General features: G+C 32.8%; 1 protein-coding gene across 1 annotated transcript; it reads left to right on the top strand.

Annotated features, from left to right (window-relative positions):
* The first annotated feature begins 16,854 nt into the window (after window positions 1-16,854).
* LOC124363337 lies at window positions 16,855-17,343 on the top strand. The gene has a single exon (XM_046818586.1). It carries the CDS (start codon window positions 16,855-16,857, stop codon window positions 17,341-17,343), a length of 489 nt encoding a protein of 162 aa, XP_046674542.1.
* Window positions 17,344-26,480: the final 9,137 nt, after the last annotated feature.

The following is a 26,480-nucleotide window of genomic DNA, read 5'->3' as shown; positions in this document are numbered from 1 at the left end:
CTTTGATGTAGTCGGCAAGAACTGTGCTAGATGAAGATTCGCTGCACTGTGCTTTTGCACTAATTTACTAATTCCAGCTCTAAATGTTCTAAAATATTAACAATTCTTTCTGTTAAAAAGGAAACAAACGCGTAGTGTCATTGTTAACGTACTTTTTAGCTGTGTATTTTAATCAAATATTAGGTATTAGATCTAAAAGATGATGTTACTATCTAACGAAATAAATTAGAGTAGCTATAAATATAAACTTTTAACACATTTTCTTGACGTAATAACAAGGCAAACTTAACATTGGAGTCAGAAATAAAATTCACTCAAAAAATTAATGGTCATACGCATGCAATGCCTACTAAATTGCGTGCAAAAGAGCGGGTAACTGCTAGAAGTGCATGTATAAGCTACAATGTAATCTGAAATTTACTTTGCATTTAGAAACTGTTATTTACTGTAACTGTAAACTGTAATTAAACCTAAAGTATTTTTCTTTTATAAAAGTGGGATTATCATAACTGTGTATGTACATATTTTGTTTTATTAGAAGAGAGGCAAAATCAGCAATGGAATAGAACACTAATATCAAAGTAAATTACAATGGCCATAAATAATTGAGTTAAAAATTTTTTCTTAATCTTGGGAAGAAGGGAACTCAACATTAGCGTTCGAAATATAATTCATACGAACCAGAATTCTTCATACAGGTTTGCACCGTAGGTTCTAGAAAAGCATCCGTGTAGAAGTATTGCTTTTTACACGGGCAATCATATGTGGCATGCTCTCGAGTGGGCAAACTATTCAGTTTGTTTGCATTAGCTAAGGATTGGCCAGCAAAAAATATTATAGAATCCATTACGTTAAGGGATTGGTGTTGTAATTAGTAATATTATCATATGTATCATATACGATAATTATCTGTACAGAATAATTATATTAAATGAGAAAATATAAATGTATATTCCGTCATAGTTTACAGCGCTCCGTGCTTCTACCACTCATACACCGCATTTGCACAAACTAATAAGAGTTTATATGGCAAAAAAATGTTTGGCGGGTTAGCTAGTTTTTATATAAGATTAATAACTCTTTTTTGTAATAAAGCAATATTTATCAAAGTTTCTTCAAGCCCAGTACGTAGGCTATACTATGTAAAACGAGCAGAAATAAAAAGTGAATTAACAAAATTATACGTAAAATATAAATATCCTCTTGCAACATAGCAAATAATTAAATTTTAATTTTCAGGAATTTAATAAAAAGTAAACAGGTAAAGTTACGTGCAAGACAAGTATACTTTTTTCTGGATTCTTTAAAAGTTTAGCAGCCTCAATGTATCAATCCATTTAAATTATGAAAAAGCGAGTGAATGTTTTCTTATTCTTCAGTTAATACAAAAAAGTTAAAGCTAACCTAAAGCACCACTAATCGAGGTATCTCACATTTTTTTGATTGAGTTGTATGTTCTATTTTTAAGTGTTATAAACTAGTCAAAATATTCGTTTTAATATAAATAACTCTCGGATCTTAGTACCCTTCATTGCCATACGTAGTTTATCTCCTCTGTAACTATTACAATTAATGAATGAAGGAGGTTGAATATTATTGTGATTCATTTACGAGTAATATGAATCAACAGCAATAAATGTGCCTTTTTATTAGGGGAAGCCACTTTTTAAATTTTATAGTTATATTTTATTTCTTTCTCTTCTATTTCTAAGATCCTCCTACTAAACTTGGTTAAAAGTATAGTATTTGTGTAATTGATTTAGGTTTATATACTTTTTATTGTTTTTTTACTTTTGTAACACTGTTGAACTGTAATCGATTTTTGTGTATTTTTCGTCTGCCAAATATGTTCACTAACTGGAGTAGACTTGATATTTCCATAACGTACTACACTAAGATAAAACTACAGAACTTCTTATCTTTAGCCTGACATAGTGTAAACATTTCCTTTCTATTCTGTGACAAATTTTCTGCCGACTTGAGTACTGTTTTGATATTTTGTCTTTTTAATAAGAAAATTGTTTCACGAGGTATAATAAAATGTTATAATACAAGAATACCGTTGCGAACTGTGCTCGAAGTAAATGCACAGAACTTGGCTATACAAATTAGAGAGTTTTATATGTAAAATGTCAAATTGTTTACAACATTAAATGCAACCCGTTTATGAAGCATTTGTTTGCCAGTAAGAAACATTGGAAGAAGAAGTGATTTTTGCATTTTAAGTCTTGCCTATCATATAGAAAACCTCTGCACGTATGTTATGTAGTTATTGCGATAACTTCCAAGAGTTCTGCGTGTTCCTATTTTTATTGATTAGGATCACATAAATTTCCTTCATTGGGAACTCTCATTTGCCATAGATATCACACGTTTTAGGAATTCCTTTAATTACCTGGACAAGTTATACTTTGTTCATTTCCATAACTTTTTTAGTGTTTATAGTTTTAAAAATTTATTATAAATTATTTTTATAACCATTTTGAGAGAAACAATCAACAAAAAATATGTAATTGAAACATCAACAGAGTTTTCAGTATCGACAATTTCTGTATTCATTTGTAGAAATATAACATAAAATATACAAGAAATTTTCAACACCAATACTAAAAGTATGGTTGAACGTTTTTATAGATTCTTATTGTTTATTGTCTAAGCTAATCAGCTTCAGTACTGAAATAAACATAAATCGTGTAAAAATTATCTTAAATGTAAATACAAACGGTTGGATAAATGTATTTTCCAGTAGCTACAATTTATACAGTGTAAATGAACGATACCAAAGGTAATATCGTTTATGCCTTAAGATAGATGTGTCTTGTAAGTTTCTAGTTGCTATTCCCTAGCCACTTAGAATTAGTTTCATTATTCCCTTTATTGTAATTTGTACGGCAAGACTTACGAAGAAAAATAAGTAAACGAAATAACAATTCTGCAATCAAAGGTTTTCCATCTCCTGAGATTTGAAATAAAACCACAAACTTATAAGGAGACGGAAGTACTGTAGAAGATATTTTTAGAGAAATAGTTTGTACTTTGAATGTTTTTGAATGTCACGTAAAACTCTGTATAGTAGAAATGTTGTCATAAGCGTTTTTTTTTTGGGAATTATTTCGCTTCACCTTTGGTAACGAAATACATATGAGGCGCTCGAAATATCTGCCCGTCCACCTATATATATATAGGGGAGAGTCCGCTGGTATCGGCCACCTTAGCGTTTTTAAAAATTAATAACTTAATATTTATGTTATCTACTTTTTTTTTAATGTTTTATAAAACTTTTACTTGTTACTTAAATAACACATAACGGGATTTTTACCAAGACAATAAATATAAAACTGGCAATTCATTTTCATAGATCTTGTATTTCCTATGATTTAAAATGCGTCTGGTGGTATCGGACATTGGTTGTCTGGTGGTATCGGACGAGGATTCTTTAAGAATGCACACATGAAATAATTTTTTAAACACATTTTATTACATAATCTGTATCTTGTATGAAAATTAAGAAAAATTACAGAAATTAGACTGCCTAATTTTGGCTAACAAAAGAGTAAACAGAATAATGAATGTTCATTTCTTATTCTTACATGTGTCACATATGTAAAATAGGTCACTTCCCTCAAGATCAGCGCAGTTTTCGTGAGCCCATCCTTTGCAAGTACTGCACTGAATCCAGTCTTCATTGAAATTTTCACCACAAATAATGCAGTTTGTGTCACTGTTTCTGTTTTCGTTCCTAGAGACCCCATCAAAATTTAAAGTTCGCTTGGTTGACACAACTTTTGGCGTTTCTTCAAGAACTCTACCTTTCTTTACAATATTTCTTCCGATCAGTAGTCGTTTTCCTTTTTTGTTTTTATCGTTTAAAATAATTTTTTCTTCCCTTTTCCTTTTCCTCTCTTCTGCTTGCATCTTTTTTCTTCGACTAATGCTCGGCGTGTTTCAATTTGAGACTTGTAAGGTGTTGAGGTAAGAATTTCACTTTTTTCAGCTCTTCCTTTTCTAATCTTAAACTTTGAATTTGAGCTGCTGGGGAGAGGTGAGATAGCTTCCAAGACATTGGGTGACTTGGCTGATGTGCCAGGAACACTTAAATCTAGAAAACTAGACTGTTCGGGTTGGCACAAGGATTTTGATGTTTCTGGTCCGGAAGCATTCTCTGGTTGGCTATCCGTATCCATCTGAGAGAACAATGAAGCCTGAAAATCCAGATCGGTAAATATGTTAGGGTTTAATGGACTTATTCCTGTACAGGCAAACCCTGATTTTGCCAGTTCCATTCGGCATATTTTCAAGAACGCTTCATTTACTAAGCCAGCAATGTCTTTGAGAGCTATTTTCATCAAAGGATACCTTCTCATCCACAAAGAACATACTTCGTTATATGCATTTTTGAAAGGCTTCATGATGGCCCTGTCTAACGGTTGCAGTTTGTGTGATGTGTGTGGAGGAAGGCTAATCATGTGAATATGATGTTCTTTAGCAAATACAATGACATCTAAATCTTTGTGGCTACCATGGCCATCTACAATTAACAGGACAGGACTTTTCTCATCTGATTTGACTCGTTCCTGAAATAAGGTTAACCATTTCAAGAACCCATCCTTAGTTAACCAGCCATTTGGTTGTCCATCAAAAATACTACCTAGTGGAGCATCCTTCTTAAGCTCAACATCAATTCTTTGTCTTGGCAATACAAATAATGGGGGAATAAATTGATCGCCAGCTGCATTGATACACAGTAATATTGTGACATTCCGACCTCTTTCCGCAGTTGTCAATTTACCTACTTGTTTTTTTCCTTTAGACGAAATAACTTTAAGCCTGTTTGTATGTACAACAGAAATGCCAGTTTCGTCGGCGTTAAATATTCTGGATGGTGGGAAAGTATATTTAGTCATCAATTCAGTTAGCTTGTCAAAAAATCTTGACACTTGTTCCTTGTTAAAACCTGCAGCACGTTGTAAGCTTGTAGATTGAGCTGTTCTTAAGCTTAACTCTTCATATTTAGTCATAAAATCGTAATAAAATGCTTTCCCTGCCATTTTTGTAGATTTGTTGAAACGATGCTTGACTTTTAAAACTTCGGCAAACTGATACGCAAGTTTCATAAATTCAGTTCTGTTAAGTGGCATGAGCTGGGCATCTAATTTTTTACAATGTTCATACAACATACGCTCTTGTTCTTCATTAAAAGTACGCTGAAAATTACCTTTATTATCTGTATTAGGTTTTAGTACGGCTTCCTGTCCACGTTTTAAGTTTTTGAGTCTATCTGACAAAGAACTTTTGGGAACACAGTATCTTTGACTAGACTCTCTAATTGATTTTTCTCCCTTTAACACGCTCTGCACAGCAGCTTTCATGCTTTCTTCAGTCCACTTACCCCGTATCTTCCCCATTGCACCTGTGAAATGATACATAAGATGTATTGGCATTATCAAGAAAACGTTTTAGTGTCCGATACCACCGGAATATAGTGTGTCCGATACCACCAGAATGGCATGGTTACAAAAAACGACGATATACCTAACCTTGCTTAAAATAGATCTTTAAGCTACTTGTAGTTTGAATAAGTAATAGACAATAGTTGTAATTAATATATGTGATAGAAGATATACTTACATTCGTAAGTGGTACAGATGTGTAAAGTTAACTCGATACAGCGCCCACTGACCTCACTTACACTTAAAATGAAATAACTCACAGACACCGAACAGAAACCATCCAAGACCAAGCCAGATGGCGAGCAGACTGGTTCCTCCTCTAGAGGAATGCACAACACTATTGACAAGTGCTGAACTCACGCGGCAATTATGAGAATCACAAACTGTCCGATACCACCGTATGTCCGATACCAGCGGACTCTCCTATATATATATATATATATATATATATATATATATATATATATATATATATATATATATATTATAAATACTTTTTAATAACTAAATCGAATGATGCATTTCGTCCGAAAAATGTTTCTTTAGAACATTTAGAAAGAGTGAGGAATAATTCTGCTCTTCGATAACTGGGCTCAATTTCTCACAAGAGAACATATTAGGGTGGTTACAGTGGTGGCTTTAGCGGGTGGGTCAGATGGGCCCGTGTCCAACCAGATTTTTAAGAACATGACGTAATCAACAATAATTATTCCCGAAAAACTTGTTTTGTTTTGTTTATATTCAGAGCAACTCAAGAAAAAAGTTATAATCTATGCAGGTTAACCATTTATTTTATGTTATAAGCATCTTGTGAACTGCTAAGTTTTCATTGTGGCTAAGGATAAACTACACTTAAAAGTGTTATTGCAACAAAGAGTGTAAATTACAAATAATATAAAATGAAAGTCACTGAGAACTTACAACTAGTAATATTGAATAGTGGACACTTTTAGGACGTCAGAATTGTAGAATTTATTTATTTATGTACCACACCCAATTAATATGGACAAATATTTGCGTAAAAGAAAAAATCCTCTATAATAAATCAGTTCAAACAGACATATAATATGACGACGGCAGGCCTAAACTCAGTAGCATTTCTGAAAAATTTGAGCAACAAAAGAGTAAAAAAATAAAATTGGATCTGCCTTGTACCTCTAAAACCCAAATGGTAAATAGTCATGTAGCCTTTCTTGATTGAAGTTTAAGTTGTGACAATGGGCCCAAACAGCCCAGTAGTAAAGTTCCACGCCGCAACATTAGTTGGAAACAAAGATCATTTTAGAGGTCGTGGTACGAAAGATGACCTTGGGTAGAATATTCAATTGCAAAATGATTCGGTTTTTTTCTTTGTCTGTAGACATTTTCCTAAACAGGGACAATTATTTGAAGATGTGTTAGGTAAAACTGGTTGCAATGATTTGAAACATTTAGGAAGTGTGGTGATAAGACATTAAAGTTCCAATGTCCACAAAGCATGTTTATCTAAACACCATGGATGGAAATCTTCCAAAAATACTGGTGTGGTAACTATAAAATTAACTATGAACTTGCCAAAGAAATACAAAAAATAGAGACGCCCTTCAGTCAGTTATTAGAAGAATTATATTTTGCAGAATTTAAACATTGCATTGCGTGGGCACCGCGAACTAAGCTAAAATATTACACAAATTTTACAGAAAATAGTGACTCTAGTGAGTCAGACAGAGAAGCTGATTTCGAAAGTAATAATACAACTAAAATATTTAACAAAGGTATTTTAACAAACTAAACAAAGGCAATTTCAAAGAACGGCTAAGCCTTCTCTGCATTGGAAATGTAACCTCAGACAAAAATTTTAAAAGTTGGCCATAAATTCAACATATACATCACAAATGATACAAAATGATATTATGCAGGCTACTGTAATTTACTGATCAAATTATTTCTGAAATAAAAGTAGGTAGCAATGATTACAGTATAATAATTAATTGATTAGGCTCGTGATGAGGGTCACTGCGAGCAGACTAGTGTCTATTGGATATATACTATTCACGATTCTAAAGTAAAAGAACGATTTATTAGGTTTGTTCAAGTGCTAGAACTAAATGCACTGTACTTGGCTATCAAAATTAGAGAGTTTTTAATACATTTGCAACTTAACATTGAAAACTATGTTAACCAATCATTTGATGGAGCCAGTTTCATGTCTGGTGAATTTATTGGCCTACAAGCTCTGATTCGACAGCTAACCAAAAACCAATGCCAATACATCCATTGCCAAGCATACAGGCTGACCTTGGTCCTTGTAGATGTTGTGAAAAATATTCGCAGCGTCGCATCGATGAAACGATTGGGCTCCTTGAAGTTATTTATTCTTTTCAATCGTCACGTGTTTTACCGCTGGAAATATTTTCTTTCAAGAAGAAGATAGTAACCGGTAATAAACACTTACATGTACCACACCAATGTAACAAAAGGTGAGTTTTCAAATACAAGGGAGTCAAATAAAAACAAAAACTGAATTCATTTCTGTTGTTACTTTTTTTAAAAGCTGTGTATCAAGCGACAAGGGAAGTATTTTCTTCCTACCTAGGTAGTACAATTGTTATTTTTACTTATACTTGTTTAGTGATATGTTTTTCTTTTGATCCAAGTAGTACTACCACATTGAGAATACGACGTAGAAAATACTAATATGAATAATATAAAACTAATGAACAAATCCTCGTTTTTAAAAAATGTTTACAATTATAGCTATTTTTCAAAAACATCAGAAATCTAAATTTTACCTCAGGAAGGCCCTAAACTCGCCATTTGGATTACAAACCTTACACATTTTTCCAACCCCTGAACTCCCGGCCATTAAATTATTTGTATGTATATGTGTGTGTGTGTGTGTGTGTGTGTGTGTGTGTGTGTGTGTGTGTGTGTGTGTGTGTGTGTGTGTGTGTGTGTGTGTGTGTGTGTGTGTGTGTGTGTGTTTAGAGCGCTTACTTTTCCGATTCAATTATTTGGTATTTGGCCGTATCTGTCACATAAGCGTTTAAATAAGCAAACTAACATAATATGTATATATATATATATATATATATACATATCAAATTCCTGGAGCCGCCTCAGGGTGGTTATGCAACTATTTCTACCAAACTAAACTACTTTCTGTAAAAAGGTTTATAATGCAAAGCAATCTAGATTATTTATTCTTATTTATTGTATTCGAATCGAGAATAAGTCATAATTCCAAATATTGAATGACTGGAGTAATATTGTAGAAATTTAACTACGAGTTCACACAATAATTATTTGCCTCTAACAATAATAATAATAATTCTTTATTTCAGTCAAACAATTAACAAAATTGTAATGCAAGCGTCATCTATCATAATATTGATTAAAGAATCTTTAAACTAACCCCATCTTTTGTTATCATAGGCACAGTCAATTCCATATAATAATATGTGAACCTAACAATATATTGTATTTTGCATGTGTTTGGATATCAGAAAAGAAGAAATAGAATAATAATAAAGTGCTAATTTTCATCCCAGCGGCAAATCGTAAACCCATTAACGGAGTAAAATGCTTTTGACAACAAAAAGTGTCTTAATCGAGATTTGAATTTTTAGGGTTTATTAATTCGTTTGAGATCTCCATGGAACTTATTGATTATCTTTACACCCACTTACGATGGCAAGTGTTCGAATATAACCGTTCTATGCTGTTCAGTTCTGAAGTTGTTCCTGCCTCTGGTCTCTTACTGGTTGGTGTAAGTCCGTGAACCAACCACGACAACACACACACCGAGTTCACATTTGAATCGGTAGTACAGGGTGACATCGAGAATATAGAGGCTGAGTAAGGTAAAAAATCCAAGCTATGGAGCAGTTCACTCAATCCAATCATGGGAAGGCAATTTTACACGACTCTCTAGATTTTAATTTAGAAATTATTCTAACAGCCTTCTTTTGTGTTCTAAATACTCAGATAATCAAATGTGTATTTAGAACAGCTGCCCCATAGTCTCAAACCGTAGGTCAAATGTGGAAGTACTATACCAAAGTAGGCTGTTTTAGTACATGCAAAGAGCATAATTTTGCTAGATTGCGTCATAAATAATTGCCTGAGGCAACATTTGAGCAAATAAATGTGATCGCTCCAGGTCAGTCCCCGGTCCAGGTACATCCCCAGAAACTTAGTGGATTCGGCATCATCTATGATAGCTTCATCCGATATCACAATTGGTCTTTATTCTTCTTCTTGTCGGAGACAAAATTTGATTACGATAGTTTTGGCATAGTTAGTTTTCAGATTTATATTTGAAAAGTGCTCAATGCATACGTTTAGTTCAATAAAGGCTTTGATCTCAAGATCTTGTTTTGTATTTGATCTGATGCAGAGAGTCGTATCGTCCGCATATTGAATCACCTCTCCATTCTGAATTGATGAATTCAATCTGTTGACGTAAATGAGAAAAAAGTTCCAAAATTGAACCCTGGGGAACACCGTACTGCAGTTTTACCTTGTCTGACAGGGTGTTCGCAATCTGCACACACTGCTCGCTGACACTGAGGTATGACGAAAGCCATTTATGCGGCTGACCTCGAACACCATATGTCCACAACTGATGTAACAGTGTCTCATGATGCACTCAATCAATGGCCTTTGAAAGGTCGAGAAATATGCTGAGTACTTGTTCTCGCCTCTCTAAGCCACCAAAAACACAAACACACAGTCAATGAGTTTTGTTAAAGGATCAATAGTCAATTTGTTTTTCCTGAATCCGTACAGGTCAGGGTTAAGAATTTCAAACCGTTCAAGAAAACCATCAAGCCTTCTAACGAAAACGTTTTCGAAAATTTTGCTCATGACTGGAAGAATGGAAACAGGACGATAATTAATTGCGATACAAGGATCATCCTTTTTAAATATCGGAACCACTCTTGCAATCTTCAAAGCTGAAGGTAAAACGCCTTGGGCGAAGGACAGATTTATCAATTTAGTAAGTGGTGTCAAGATGTGCTTGAAGCAACGCTTGATCAGCCACACTCACATTCTGTTGATGTCGCTGGACTTCTTCGGCTTGAGGTCTCTCAAGACGACTGCCACCTCCACCTCCCCCACAGGAAACAGAACCATGGAAGAGACCGGTCTCACTACAAAATTTTCGATAGGGCTGTCACAACTGAAAGATGTGCTTGGTACAGCCACAGTCGAGAAAAAATCATTGAATATAGTTACTATAAAGGGGTCGTCTGTTAATTTACCGTCAATTTTTAGTTTCGAATTTTACTGTTTTGAGTAGTTTGTTTGTGATATAACGCTTTTTATTATTTCACGCACTTTTTGAAAAGTTTTCTGTGTTTTCCAAATTTTGTTCTACATCCCATGCTTTAGCGGCTTTTATTTCCTTGCGATAATTTTGTTTAAATGTTCCTCAAAAATGTTTGCAATTTTCGTAGTTAGATTTTAAATCAATTGAATGGTAAAATTTAAGCCTTTCTCTTAAGTAGAGAATATCCTGAGTAATCCAGGTATCAATCTTTTCATGAGATCGCTCCTTTATCATTCTATATGGTCAAGTGATATTTAAGTAGTAATTAAAGCAGTCATTGAATGCAGTGAACGCTTCCTCTACGTTTTCAAAGCATCCACAAATTACCAAAATTTTCTTAGGAGGAATCTGTTGAGCATTTTAATGTTTACGATTTTAAAATCTCTTTTAAATTTTGCTGAGGAGTGTTCACTTGCTACATCAATAACACCACATAGCAGTGGCGTAGCGACAGAGGAGCGAGTGGAGCAACCGCTCCAGGGCGGGGGTGACAGGTGGGCGGCTGGAACACGCTGGAAGACTTGGAACAAAATGCTCTTAAATCTCAAAACAAAAATTAACAAACTTAGGAATGAGTGGCAAACAGTTAAAGCAGATGCAACTAAGCTATGTTTGCAATGGAAAGTTGTACCACATTTCACTGACTCAAGAACAAAAAAGAAGGCAATAATGTTTGATGAAGTGCAAGTTGATGACCCTATTAAAGACAATGAGAAACGTTTTTCGGGTTGAGGTGTTCAACCGTAGCCTTGACATAATCACAACACAGCTGACAGAGCGTTTTGAGGCTATTACTCACATTACTAGTAGTTTCCAATGTCTGAAGCCTTCTTTTTTTTAGTTGGAGCAAGTGATGAAGAAATCTTAGAATCAAGCAAAATTTTGATATTAAACTACCAATATGACGTCTCCCTTAACTTAGGTCCACAGCTTGTAAGGCTAAAAACTTGTTTTTTTTTAAGTCACGTGGAAAAACACAAAAGTATAAGGGATCTTGCAGATACTTTAATAGTGCGTGCTCAAGTTGGTTCCAGCTTTCCAGATGTTGTGAATGCTTCTTTGATTTTTTTGACACTACCTGTTACAACTGCAAGTGCAGAGAGATCATTTTCAAAACTTAAACTGATAAAGAACTATCTTCGCAGCACCATGTCCCAAGAACGTCTGAGTGCCTTAGCAACCATATTTATAGAGCGCAGCAGAGCCAGGCACATCAACTTGGACGACACAATAACACAGTTTGCTAGCATGAAGTCACGAAAGAAGATTAGTTAAGATAGTAATATGCGAGTTGGTTTTGTAACTACTTAACTACTATGTTCACGTTTTAGATAATGTACTCAAATTTAAACTAGGGTTTTCAATACATATTTATTAAATATATTGAAATTTGTACTTTCATTCCAAACCCTATGGAATTGAATTGAGATTTAAATACATATTGCTATACACGTAAACTAGGTCTCTTACAAGTAACAAAACTTTATACAGAATAGTAGACTGTAAGTTATTATAAAAAACATGATGTTTGGTCAAAGACGCCTTACATTGCTGATAAATTATGGCCAAGAAACGTTTGTTACGGTAGTGAGGTGAACTGTCGGCACTGATTGATCATGTAGGTAAAAAAGTTGGGGGAGGGGCGCCAGGGACTGAGTCGCTCCATGGCGCCAAAATCCTCACTACGCGACTGCCACATAGTGAGACATGTAGATTTGGTATAACCTGTTGAATTTGGCTGAATGGTAATGATAATTATAATCTACCAAGAAGGATGGTCAGTTTAACGCAGCAGCTGATGTATGTGCTTATGTTTTATCCCTCACTTGCTACTTCAATAACATCGCATAGTGAGATATTTAGATTGGTATAAACTGTTGGATTTGGCTGAATGATGAGTATGTTTTATATTCCGCCAAGACGGATGGTCAGCTCAACGCAGCAGCTAATGTGTGTGCTTGTGTTTTATCCATCACTTGCTACTTTAATAACACCACATAGTGAGACGTGTAGTTTTGGTATAACCGATTGGATTTGGCTGAATAATGATGTTGTGTTATATTCCTCCAAGACCGATGGTCAGCTCAACGCAGCAGCTGATGTATCCATACTGTGTTGGATAAATCACAGTGATTGTGTTTTATTTAACGAACTATAATACGTTGGTTTTATCCCTCAATTGTTATCAATAACACCACATAGTGAGATATTTAGATTGGTATAAAACTGTTAAATTAGGCTGAATGATGAGGCTGTTTTAAATTCCGCCAAAACGGATGGTCAGTTCAAAGAAGAAGCTTATTTATGTGCTTGTGTTTTATTTTTCACTTGAAATTCAATAACACCACATAGTGAGGCATGTACTGTAGATATGGTATAAACTGTTGGATTTAGCTGAATGGTGAGGCTGTTTTATATTCCGCCAAGACATATGGTCAGTTAACCGCAGAATCTGATATTAGTGGTCTTATTTTAGCCCTTTCTACTTTGATATCACCGCATAGTGAGACATTTAGATTGGTATGAACTGTTGCATTTGGCTGAATGATGAGACTGTTTTATATTCCGCCAAGACATATGGTCAGTTCACCGTAGAATCTGATGTTAGTGCTTGTACGTTAGCCCTTTTTACTTTGATAACACCAAGTAGTGCGAGATTTAGATTGGTATAAAGTGTTGAAGTTGGCTGAATGATGAGACTGTTTTATATTCCGCCAAGACATAATTATGGTCAGTTCACCGTAGAATCTGATGTTAGTGCTTGTACGTTAGTCCTTTTTACTTTGATAACACCAAGTAGTGCGAGATTTAGATTGGTATAAAGTGTTGAAGTTGGCTGAATGATGAGGCTGTTTTATATTCCGCCAAGACATAATTATGGTCAGTTCACCGTAGAATCTGATGTTAGTGCTTGTACGTTAGTCCTTTTTACTTTGATAACATCAAGTAGTGCGAGATTTAGATTGGTATAAAGTGTTGAAGTTGGCTGAATGATGAGACTGTTTTATATTCCGCCAAGACATAATTATGGTCAGTTCACCGTAGAATCTGATGTTAGTGCTTGTACGTTAGTCCTTTTTACTTTGATAACACCAAGTAGTGCGAGATTTAGATTGGTATAAAGTGTTGAAGTTGGCTGAATGATGAGGCTGTTTTATATTCCGCCAAGACATAATTATGGTCAGTTCACCGTAGAATCTGATGTTAGTGCTTGTACGTTAGTCCTTTTTACTTTGATAACACCAAGTAGTGCGAGATTTAGATTGGTATAAAGTGTTGAAGTTGGCTGAATGATGAGGCTGTTTTATATTCCGCCAAGACATAATTATGGTCAGTTCACCGTACCATCTGATGTTTTTGCTTGTATATTATACCTTTCTACCTTGATAACACCACATAGTAATCATAGTGAGACAAGTGCTAGTAGGTATCTGTTTAGGTAGAAGTCAATTTTCAGTGGTCGTTCAGTGCAGACTGTTATAAAATATATTCTTTAGATTGGTTTTAATATTGACTGCTTTGCTTTTATCTACGGAGTTACAACACAAAATGTTATTTTTATTGTCGCTTTTATTCTGATTTATGCGTATGCCAGCGCTTTAGTATGATTTGCTTATTTTAATCTAGTTTGTAGTTATGTGTTCGATTAATGACCCACCTGAGGAAAAGATCAGATAGTCGATCTCGAAACGTAGTGTTCTGATTAAACTATCACCTAACCATTGCAAATATCATGAAAAAATCTTTTCTTAAACAAACTTCCAATTAATGATGTTACATATTTATACTATTTTGCAACGAATGGAAGATGGGGGAAAGTAAAGTGCAGGATACAACGATTGTTCCACGATTTTCACAGAGCCACTGGCCACTTCCCGGGAGACGGCAGTTACATATACTTCCAGCACAATGTAAATTTATGAAATCTGTCCATCCCTGTGGCCTGATGATAATAACGTTCTTAAATTCATACCGATAAGAGAGAAGTTCTTTTTATAACACAAATCACACAATATGTATACTACAAAGCAGTATTAAATAAAACAACAGGTAAAAATAAAATTTTTAATAATTGTTAAATTAGGCAAAAATAACTATTGCTATTAGTTTATATGAACTGCTTTCCAGTATGTAATCTTTATCAATTTTGATGTCAGAAATATAATGATATTAAGAAAAAAAACTAAGATAAAAAATTCCACCCTTCACACGATTAAAAAGATCTTTTAAACGTTTTCTGCTCATTTGAGATTTATGGGAGCAGTTTGGTCTAATAAAACACTGCAGAGGAAATGTTGCACAAATTGGTTTACTTATATTAATTTTGAGTAACTCATTGAAATAAAGAACGAAAACTCCTTTGTTTTAGCTAGCAGCTGAAGATTTTGGTAAGTAAATTATCTAAAGTGTCATTTAAACTTGAAATATACTTTAACAGGTAGAAATGTACTTACAGATCCTTATATTTAACGATCTTGTTAAAAGTTCTTCTTACTGAGGATTTTTGTTACAGAAAGTGATGGTGCATTTCTTGTGTTTTTATAGTATAATGTATCCAGGTATAATACCTTTAATATATATTAAAGGAAAGCTTTTTATAAAAATTGCACTGATGAATTTTACTCCAATTGAAGTATTTCTAAGTTTATGTGAGATTTTAATGGAATCCTTAGTACATATTTGTATAATAACTTGTAATATTGAATAGCTACTTTTAATTGAATCCTTAGTACATATTTTTATAATAACTTGTAATATTGAATAGCTACTTTTAATGGAATCCTTAGTACATATTTGTATAATAACTTGTAATATTGAATAGCTACTTTTAATTGAATCCTTAGTACATATTTTTATAATAACTCGTAATATTCAATAGCTAATTTTAATGGAATCCTTAGTACATATTTGTATAATAACTCGTAAAAATTGAATAGCTACTTTTCAAAGAAATTTATTATATATTTTTCATCCTTCTAAGAGTGAGGAAAAAAAGCTTTTAAACACACCAAAATTACAGTAGAAAAATCACACAATTGTAAAAGCATGGACACTTGTATTGCGTTATAATTAACAATGTATTCCTTGTACAATGTATAAATCATGTTTGTAAGGTCAAAGTTTGTAAGACCACGACCTATGTTCTGTGTTGTAATGTTTTGGTGCCTGTCCCGGTGGAAGAGTGGACCTTTGGTCTAAACCAGGGCAGGTAAAATAAAAAAATTGGTCTCTCTCTCTCTCTCTCTCTCTCTCTCTCTCTCTCGCTCTGTGCCTTGTTCTATACTGTATTCAGTCATTATGAAGTGTTATCAGTGTAATAGTGTTATTGACAAAGACGAGAAAAAAACTTAAGTGTACTGAATGTTCACTTGTTTTTCATCTAAGCTGTTTACAAAGTGGTAAGGAATTTCTAATTACTGACGAAGACTATGAGTATATATTGAATACCAATTCTGGATGGAAATGTGTTTCGTGCAATTTAAAAAAACAGTTGAAAGATGACGATACTCCTATTAGATCTGTAGGTGTTAAATCTGTAAGTACTAAGATTCAAAGCAAAAGTGTTAAAGGCGGTTCAGAAACTGATTCGGACACAAGCTCTACATGGACTAATAAGAAATTAAGTTGCCAGACTTGTAACAAAGGATTTTCACACAATGCGTATAAATGTGTGTGTGTTAAATGTAATGAATTTTATCGTTTCATTTGAAATGCATAACTGAATTTAAATCAAGGGAAGAATATGGTAAAGTTAAAGCAACCTGGCAATGTCAGCCGTGTGCTCAGGATATCCCAGGAATGCAGGAAACGATATCTGATAAGCTATTTTCAACTGCGGGGCAGGCCTTATCTGGTGATATCGTATCACTGTCTTTAATAATGAATGAGATAGTTTCATTCAGAAACGAGGTCAAAAAGACAAACGCTGATTTTAAGGATTCTATGGAAAAATATGCGGATTGGATTGTTGAAAATGGTCGAAAAATTGATGATGCGGTTAAATCAATTACTGAATTATCTAAGGACATTGACTTCATAAGACAGGAAAATGTAAATCTCAAGAAAATTGTATCGGATTTGACTTTTAAAATGGACATTCTTGAACAGGCTTTAAGGGAAAATACCGTTGAAATTCAGGGTATACCATTTGTGGAGAAAGAAAATGTGATGGAAATGGTTGAAAAGGTGTCTATGGCTATCAGTTTCCCCTTTGATCAAAATATGGTTGACAAATGTTATCGAATAAGAACGAGATTTGGAGCATCTGAAAACCCAGGGAGTATAGTAGTTCGCTTTGTGCGAAATATTGATATTCAAATGTTTATACAAAAAAGAAGAGATAAGAGGAACTTGAACACCAGGGACACTGGCTTTCTACTGGGGAATTCTTCTGTGATTTATATCAACCACAGTCTGACGCCGGCTAAGAGGAGGTTGCTGCGAGCTGCGCGGCTGTGTCGCAGTGAGAAACAGTACACTTTCGTATGGGTCAGCGGAGGACGCATCTTCCTACGTAAAAATCAAGGAGATCCGGCAATTGAGGTGAAGCGAGAAGAGGACCTTGAAAAGTTGAAATGATGGTGTTTGTCTTACAGTTCAGTTTTGTGTTTTGTTTATCTTCGGTATGATAAGTTTATCAGTTGTTTCTTAGTTTTAATTTCATGTTGTAAGTATGGTGTTTTTTTGACAATATTATGTGCTAAAATATTGATGTCTTTCTTCCATATAATAATATATTGCGAGTGATTGTGGATTATTACTGCATAATAGAGAAAAGATTAATAGTTTAAAATCTAAATTTAGTAATAAGAATAAAGGTTTTTTGAAAGTAGCTCATGTCAACGTAGAAACCCTGAGAACGCACAAAGAGTCCTTTTTTAATGAAGGAGGAGGAGCTCTTCTTATTGGAATTGTTGATTGTTGATTCACACCTGATGATGGCATCTTCGATGTCGAAAGGCCTCGTGAAAAATACACTAATTATTGGATAATTGTGAGTTTTCTTCTGTGAAATAATAGAAAAGTCCTTTTTTAGTTTATTTGAGGATAATGTTTTTGATATAGTTGTGGTTACGGAAACATTCCTGAAACCCATTTTGGCTTCTAGTCCTTTTAGTATTGATGGTTTTAACTTCATAAGACATGACTGAGAGGGTAAGGAGGGTGGAGGAATTGGAATATATATTAAGAAATGTTTTAATTATAAAGTATTAGTTTCATCACAATCCTTGTACTGTAAGAACCTGAATTTATTATTTTAGAAGTAGCTTTGGGATGGAAGTTATTGTTGTGTGCCTTTTACAGACCACCGAAAGCAGGTTATATATCGGACTGTTTTGACATAATTGGGGATTTATTGCTTACTTATTCAGATGTATTACTTATAGGAGATTTTAATATAGACTTAAGTACAGACAGAGTTTTTCCAGATAAAACGCAATTTATTAATTTAGTTGAGAATTTTAATTTTACTATTCTACCATTACAACCAACATACCATTTACCTACATCTGATACCTTATTGGACTTATTGATTTGTAATGACGTGAACAAAGTAAATGTGTACGGACAAATATCTATAGCTGGTATATCTTATCATGATTTAATATACACAGAGCTATGTCTTAGAGTTAAAAATAGTACTAATAGGGTCATGAAAGTTATTAGATATTTTAAAAATGCAGATGTAAATAGATTAAAAATGAACAACCAGTGTATTTGTTTGAAAGATACAAAAGAATGACTGATGTACATGTTAGAAATACTTGTTTTTCAGGAATAACTTTACAAATTCCGATTCATAGAACTGTTAGCTACAGTAAGTCCTTCTTAGTGACATCTATTAGATTATTGAATGTACTAGAAAGAGAACTGCGGGAAAGTGATAGGGAAAGCAATGCAGCTTTGTTAAGAAAATACAAAATGAAACTTTTAGAAAGATATGAATTATAAGTTCATAGTACATCAATACTGTGTAAATTATTCTTTCTTGTGTAAGATTAATTTTTCCTATATGTATAGGAATTTAGAATTGAGACCATACAAAAAAAAGAAAAAAAATTATGTTTGTATTGAATAAACATATAAGGTAAATAGTAAAATATAGAACTTAACTGTAAGTAGGGTATATTTAAGTGATAAAATTAAATATATATATGTATATATATATATATATATATATATATATATATATGATTTAAATAAGAATATAGTTGTAGAAAAAGAGTTTTATAACACATAATAAAATAGAATAAGATAATAGATATAAAAAAATGTAATTTGTAAAATCAGGCTACTGCTCAAACATTGTATTACATATGAATATGTGTTGCCTGTCATGGTGGTGGAGTGGACCATTGGTCTAAACCATGGCAGGATAAATAAAGAAAGTATCAAAGTATCAAAGTCTCTCTCTCTCTCTCTCTCTCTCTCTCTCTCTCTCTCTCTCTCTCTCTCTCTCTCTCTCTCTCTCTCTCTCTCTCTCTCTCTCTCTCTCTCTCTCTCTCTCTCTCTCTCTCTTGCAATCGGATTTGAATTTCAAGTAAATATGATAGATAACTGTTACCGCTACAGGACGGCAGCGGGTGCAGATGGGAGGCCGGGAGGCATCGTGGTCCGTTTCGTCCGTATAAATTGTTTCGACCTTGAACAATTTATACAGAAGAGGAAAGATAAGAGAAATCTCAATACCAGGGACATCGGGTTCATGGAGGGACGGTCAAATCCGATTTATGTCAACAACAGTCTCACCCAGGCGAACAGGAAGCTACTCAACAAAGCGCGAGAGGTCAAGCGGGAGAAACAGTACACGTATCTTTGGGTCAGAAATGGAAGGATCTTCATGCGCAAGAATCCTGGAGATCGCTTTGTGGTGATTGACTCAATGGAAGTGTTAAGTAAGTTGTGAAAATTATTACGCTACAATGTATTGATTTGTTACACGATAAAAATGTGTATTTGCTATAGTTTGTTTACAGTGTTATCTGATCTATTTGAGGATCTTTCAGTTGGTATTAACAGTTTCAAATGTGTTTGTTTTAATGTGTTTATTTTTCTGGGGTTTTTTTATTTAGGATTTTACAAAGGGATCTATATTTTAATGTATTCTCAATTACAAATAAATTTTAATGAGCGTTAGTGTAAATAATCAGGGACCATTTGTTTCATTGAAAGATAAATTTATAAAGTCTAAAAATTGCTTAAAGATTGGTCATACCAATGTAGAGAATTTGATGGTCAGAAGAGAAACTGTCTTTAGTCTGTTTAACGAAAATGTTTTTGATGTTATTGTGTTATCTGAAACATTTTTAAAGCCTATTATACCTTCTACTCCATATCTTGTGGATAACTATGAATTGATACGCCATGATAGGGAGGGGAAGGAGGGAGGGGGTTTAGCCGTCTATTTGAGGAAGTGTTTCAGTTATAGGGTGATAGCATCTTCACAGGCAATGTATTGTATGAAACCTGAATTCTTAATCATTGAACTATCGCATTGTAATTGGAAGTTATTGTTGTGTGCAGTATATCGACCTCCTAAACTAGGGTATATTTCAGAATTTTTCGATGTTTTAGCCAATTTAGTTCCAGTGTATAAATATGTCTTAGTAATAGGAGACTTTAACATAAATTTAAGTACTGATCGTGTGTTTTTCGAAAAAACGTATTTATTGGATACTGTTAAAAATTTGAATATGTCTATATTACCATTAAACCCAACATACCACAGACCAGAATCTGAAACTTGGCTAGATATCATGTTTACAAACGATTTGAGTAGAGTGAACGATTATGGGCAGATTTCTATATCTGGGCTTTCTTATCATGATTTCATTTATACAGAGATAAATTTAAAAACTAAATTGTATGTAAATAAAAATATAAGTGTAGTCAGAGATTTTAGGAATGTCCAGGTTGATGAACTTAAACAGGAGTGTGTTGGGTTATTATGGGATAATTTGTATACCTGTAATACTATTGATGATAAGGTAAAAGTTCTGTCAGAGACATTTTCAAGTCTGTATAAAAAATATATTCATCTAAGAAATGTAAGTAATAAAAGAAATGTATGTCCGTGGGTCAATGAAGATATCAAAAAATTAATTGTAGATAGAGATAAGTTGTATAAATGTTACGTTAGATCCAAAGATAGAGAAATATGGGAAGAATATAGGTTAATGAGAAATAGAGTTAAGAGAATTATTAGGGACGAGAGGAATAAATATTTTAAAAATTATTTAAGTGAGGAGAGATCAATTCGAGATATGTGGAAACTCATTAGAGATCAGGGAGCTGGTAAACAATCGAAACAGCTAGGTGATCCGGTTGTTCAGTTGGATTGTCTCAATGATTATTTCTGTGGCATAAATAATGAAATAGACAGGGATTTGATTGAATATTATAAAAATAAAAGATGTTTGGAAGCAAATAATTTTAACTTCACGCAAATAACTGTTGAAGCTGTTTACAAAGCAATTATGGATATATCATCTAACGCTGTGGGTAATGACGATGTACATATAAAGTTTATTAGATTGATTTTTCATGAAATACGAGATGTGTTGTTACACGTTTTTAATTTTTCTTTGTTATATAGTAGCTATCCAAGTCAATGGAAAAATGCATTAATTCTTCCGTTACCTAAAGTTAAGAGTCCTATAGAAACTAAAGATTATAGACCTATTAATATATTGTGTGTTTTGGGTAAAATAATGGATAAGTTGGTGTATCAACAATTATCTATATATGTTAATGAGTGTAATATTTTATGTAAATACCAATCTGGATATAGACCAATGTATAGTACTCAGACGGCTCTGATTAGGATTACGGACGATATAAGGTTGTCAATGAATAAAAGGGAAATAGTAGTCTTAACACTTCTAGATTTCAGTCGTGCTTACGACTGTGTAAATCATGAGTTGTTATTAGCAGTTTTGGAGTCTTATAATATTAGTGACAATGTAGTTCAATGGTTCAGATCATATCTATTGAATAGAAATCAACGAGTAAAAACTAGTGGTGGAATGTTATCCAATTGGAAGATTAATCCTGTAGGAGTTCCCCAGGGATCAACATTGTCAGCCTTACTTTTCTCACTTTATATAAATAGAATATATGAAATTATTATGTTTAGCAAATTTATGTGTTATGCTGATGATATGCAGCTGTACATAAGTTGTAATATAAATAAGGTAAATGAAGCTGTTGATGCAATGAACTCCGATTTATGTAATATTTCTAGCTGGTGTAAAAGTCATGGGTTAAATTTGAATGCTTTAAAATGTAAGTCTATGATATTGGGAACCTCCCGAACCTTAGTAAATATAGATTATGAAAATGTATTACCGATCGTGATTGAAGGAACAGTACTGAAATATGAAAATAGTTTTGTAAATTTAGGTCTTAATATGTCAAACACTTTATCTTGGGCCGAGCAGGTGGATAGTATAGTTAAGAAAGTTTATCAATGTTTATACCAGTTTAAAAGACTTAGTTTTAAACCATCAGAACATGTAAAGAAACTAATGATTCAGACATTGGTGTTCCCATTTTTTGATTACGCTCAAGCAGCATATTGTGATTTAAATAACTCACTAATGAATAAATTACAGGTAGCACAGAATGCGTGTATAAGATATATGTATAACCTAAAACTTGACGATCATGTAACTATTTATTATTTGAATTTAAGATGGTTAAAAATTAGAGAAAGATTAGAATATTCTGTGTTAACAATGTTATTTAAGATATTGAAATATGAAATACCGGATTATCTGTTTGAGCGTTACGTTAGTATGTATAATGTTCATCAAAGAAACACTCGTTTTGGAAGCACAACTTTGCTCTTTCCTATTCACAGAACGGTGATTTATACAAATTCTTTTCATGTAAAATCTATTAGACTAATGAGTGTTTTAGACAATAATATAAAAAATGTTCCCTCAGAACAAACTTTAAAAAAATTATTGAAGGACAAGTTAGTAAAAAGATATGAGTAATGTGTTAATGTACGTCATCCGTAAGCAGGAAAATTAATTCTTATCTTGTGATGTATGATTTTATTGTAATACACGTTTTATTTGAGAATCGATTTGTTAGCTTTAAAAGGTAGTCTAAAGTTGAAAATTTAAGCATTGTAGGATAAACTGATTAAAATCATATAGATTTATATTAATTGTCTAGAGTAACTCCTCTTATGTTTGTTGTTGTTAATTTGATTAAGTAATAGTTTATTATATTTAAAACAGTAAAAATGTGTTTTTATGTGTGCAATAGAAAAAGTAGAAACATTTGCGCATTTTTAAATAAAGTTTTAGTAAATAAATTAAATAGATTAATATAAATTGTGTAAACTTTTTCCGTAAAAATAATTGTAGCTAGTGTTTTCTAAATCGACCAAAAATTAAAAAGTAAAATAATTTTAGTCAAATAATATATTATAATTAACAATTCAATTAAAATGTAGATAAAGTTAAGTAAGATTATTATGATTTAAATAATAGTCAATGTTTCATGTGTGTTAGTATAAAATTGTGTGCCACAACTCTGTAAAAAAACAATGTAATTGTACAAATTTGAGCCTGTCCCGGTGTAAGAGTGGACCTCTGGTCCAAACCGGGGCAGGGTAAATAAAGAAAGTATCAAAGTATCTCTCTCTCTCTCTCTCTCTCTCTCTCTCTCTCTCCAAATGATTAATTATCTATCCAATTAGAATATAAAATCATTTAATTCTGATATTTATCTTTATTTTTAATATTGCAACAGCAAACATAGTACTATAATAGACAAAAACAATAACGCACAAACATATGGGATATGAACAATGGTGACAAGCATTATAGCTAGTAATAATAATAACTGTAATAATAATAGTATTTTAATCATAATAACTACTGATAAGTTGTTACAATACACACTATTTTTTTTTATTTGTTAATAATTTGTTATTAATAATTAGTTGTAATCTTTATGGAAAGTTAGGTTACCGTGTACGAGTATTAGAATTATAGATTACAGTACTCATGGTATTAACAAGTTCGCATAAGATGCATATCAATTATTTGAGACCTGGATGCGTTGATCGGTAAAATTAAAACTCGTCATTAGTGTGATAAGCACATCAATGAAATTGTATAAACCTTTTGATCATCGCTATTTTAGTTTGTTGTTCCTACAAAGATATATTAAACGTAAATAATGTAGCTATAAAACTTTTATTGGTTTTACGAAAAGCCAGTGATCAATTGAATGTTGTTACTTTACGTAGATATGAATAAGTGTAATAGTTTTACGGATATCGCATAAACCTCCCATAACACAAGTTATTGTCGTATTTATATTGACGTTGTTGTAATTTTTCTAAACTAGATATTCTATAGCACTAGTATGTAACAAACCGTTTTAATACTTAAATGCTAAAAAACTTTTACTCTGAGTAATTAAAAAAAATATATATACAAACATTAAATATCAGTTTAATCTTTTTTATGTTTTTTCTAGGATTTCAACAAAACATATTTTATATTATTCGTAATAAAAAATAAGTATTTAATATGTTCCTTAAATTAGCTAACCGAGGCTATAATTTATACAATATGACTGTGATTCCAGAAATAAAGAAAAAGATTTAATGTTTTCTAAATGGTTAATGGTATTAACACCTGAAGATTTCTACCATAGTAATTCGTATACATTGATCCTTATAAGAAAACTGATGCTGTTTCAGAGAGACCAAAAACTCGTCACGTACATTGTAGAATTAAAACAGTCCTGTAATTACAAAGATTTTTATTGGATGTTGTTTGAAAGCAATATTAAAGAAGACAAATCAACCATATAATAGAATAGGTTTTTTTACCATGATAATTCTCTTATTCATATCGGACTATGACTATTGATCGTTGTATGATCTGCTATCATCAATACGCATTATAGTAGAGTAACTTAAACCATTCGATACATATATCATTAATAGATGTATGTGACCTTATAAAAGGCCCAATTTTATGTGTATCATGTCATGAGACTTAATTATGTATTAAAAATTAATCACTATTAGGTGTTGCTAATCTTGAGAAAGGCTGAAATAATTCGAATAATTCTTTTTTTTATATAATGATTTTAATTGAAAGAAAGATTATATGAAGAGAAATATGAGTGAAGTTAAATTGATTATTTTGGAATTGGAATAAGTAATACCTTACAGCTGTTGACAATTTTAACTAAAGTTACAAATATAACGGCTGGAATATCTGTTAACAATAAACTTTTAAGTATAGAGTGCTTGGTCAGTAGTTTAATGAAGATAGCAATTAAAATGTTAATATTAAAATTTCACTCCAGATCATGCCAGTGACGAATTTAAAACATCTAAATCATTGTAATTACTATTTAATCAATGTTGCAAAGCCAAAATTAATGAATAAAGCTACGATTTTTTTCACTTAAGGTACTCCAAACTGGTAGGCTCCCACAGGCCTTTTGCTGTACTTTCTAATCCAGCGGAAGATTTTGAAATTTTTATTCTAAATCCATTATTTCAATATTTTTAAAACCACATTACGCATAATCAACATGAGTTTATTCCGGGCCGAACTTTAAATACACTTATCTCGTCTGCAAAACATATAACTCAGACGGATGTTGTCTTTTTTAAAGTGTCCAAGGCCTTTGAGAAGGTCGATCGTTTAATTTTATTAAACAAAACGCATTACTATGGAGTATATAATGGTTTGATAACATTGTGTAAGTCTAATAATAATAAGTCTATCTAATAAATAAAAAACAAAACATGTTTTTAAAGTTTGCGTGTCAAATACCTTTTACTGTACAGTCTAGGGAGCCTCAAGAATCAAATAAAAGCACCATGTCTTCTTACGATACTCATAAATAATATTTGTGACTAGGTCGTATGAGCTAAACCGATTTTATTCTCAGGTGACCTGAAATTCTCAATGAGATGCCAATGAGTTGCAACGAGATTTTGATTTTTCCAGTGGTGAGAAATAATAAAATGAAATATTTTGTATTCTAAAATGTCATGTAATTTTTATTTAGCACGTAACAAATATAAATTAAGACAGTTATTATTTTATCGGGAACTTAATTTCTAAGGTGGAATCAATCAAGTATTTGGGTGTTTATACCGATTGTAGCTGGTCATTCGGTGACCATGTAGGAAATTGCATTTCCTTTGCTAGGCGAATGTTGGGTTTTATAATCAGGCAAGGGGTAAATTTTCAAATTAAAACATAGTTTGTTACACTGTATAAGGCATTGGTCAGGTCGAGGTTGGAGACGGCGTGTATCATATAGAATCCAACTTATGCCATTTATAAAGACGCATATAAAGAGTACAGAACAGATTTTTTTAAACCTGTAGTTGAAGTGTTTTAATTTTTATACGTACTTAATTCCCTACTATGACCTATTAAGGTTATTTAGAGTTGAGAATCTAAGTCTTAGGAGGGCTGTAGTGGAAAAGGTGTTTTTGATTTTTGAAGGTATCGTGTGTGGGCGGGTGGACGACGTCGTTCGATCTTAAAAAACGCGCGAAAGGTTTAGGAGTAGACTACTGATTAACCTGTTCCGTGTGCGGACGGCAGCTCGCGAGTCCTCGCGTCTTGTTCGGATGATGAGAACACACAATCTGGTGCTTTCAGGTAGAAGTGATCTGGACATGTTTAGTGTGTCTGGTATGGTCTTTAGGAAGG

The sequence above is a fragment of the Homalodisca vitripennis genome, chromosome 5 (genome assembly GCF_021130785.1).
Source record: "Homalodisca vitripennis isolate AUS2020 chromosome 5, UT_GWSS_2.1, whole genome shotgun sequence".
In the NCBI taxonomy this organism is placed as follows: Eukaryota; Metazoa; Arthropoda; class Insecta; order Hemiptera; family Cicadellidae; genus Homalodisca; species Homalodisca vitripennis.
The sequence above is the reverse complement of the archived record's forward strand: the minus strand, read 5'-3'. Positions and strand labels throughout refer to the sequence as shown.

Coding starts and splice junctions, on each gene's coding strand:
- LOC124363337 (XM_046818586.1), top strand. CDS start 16,855: ATGGACATTCTTGAACAGGCTTTAAGGGAAAATACCGTTGAAATTCAG.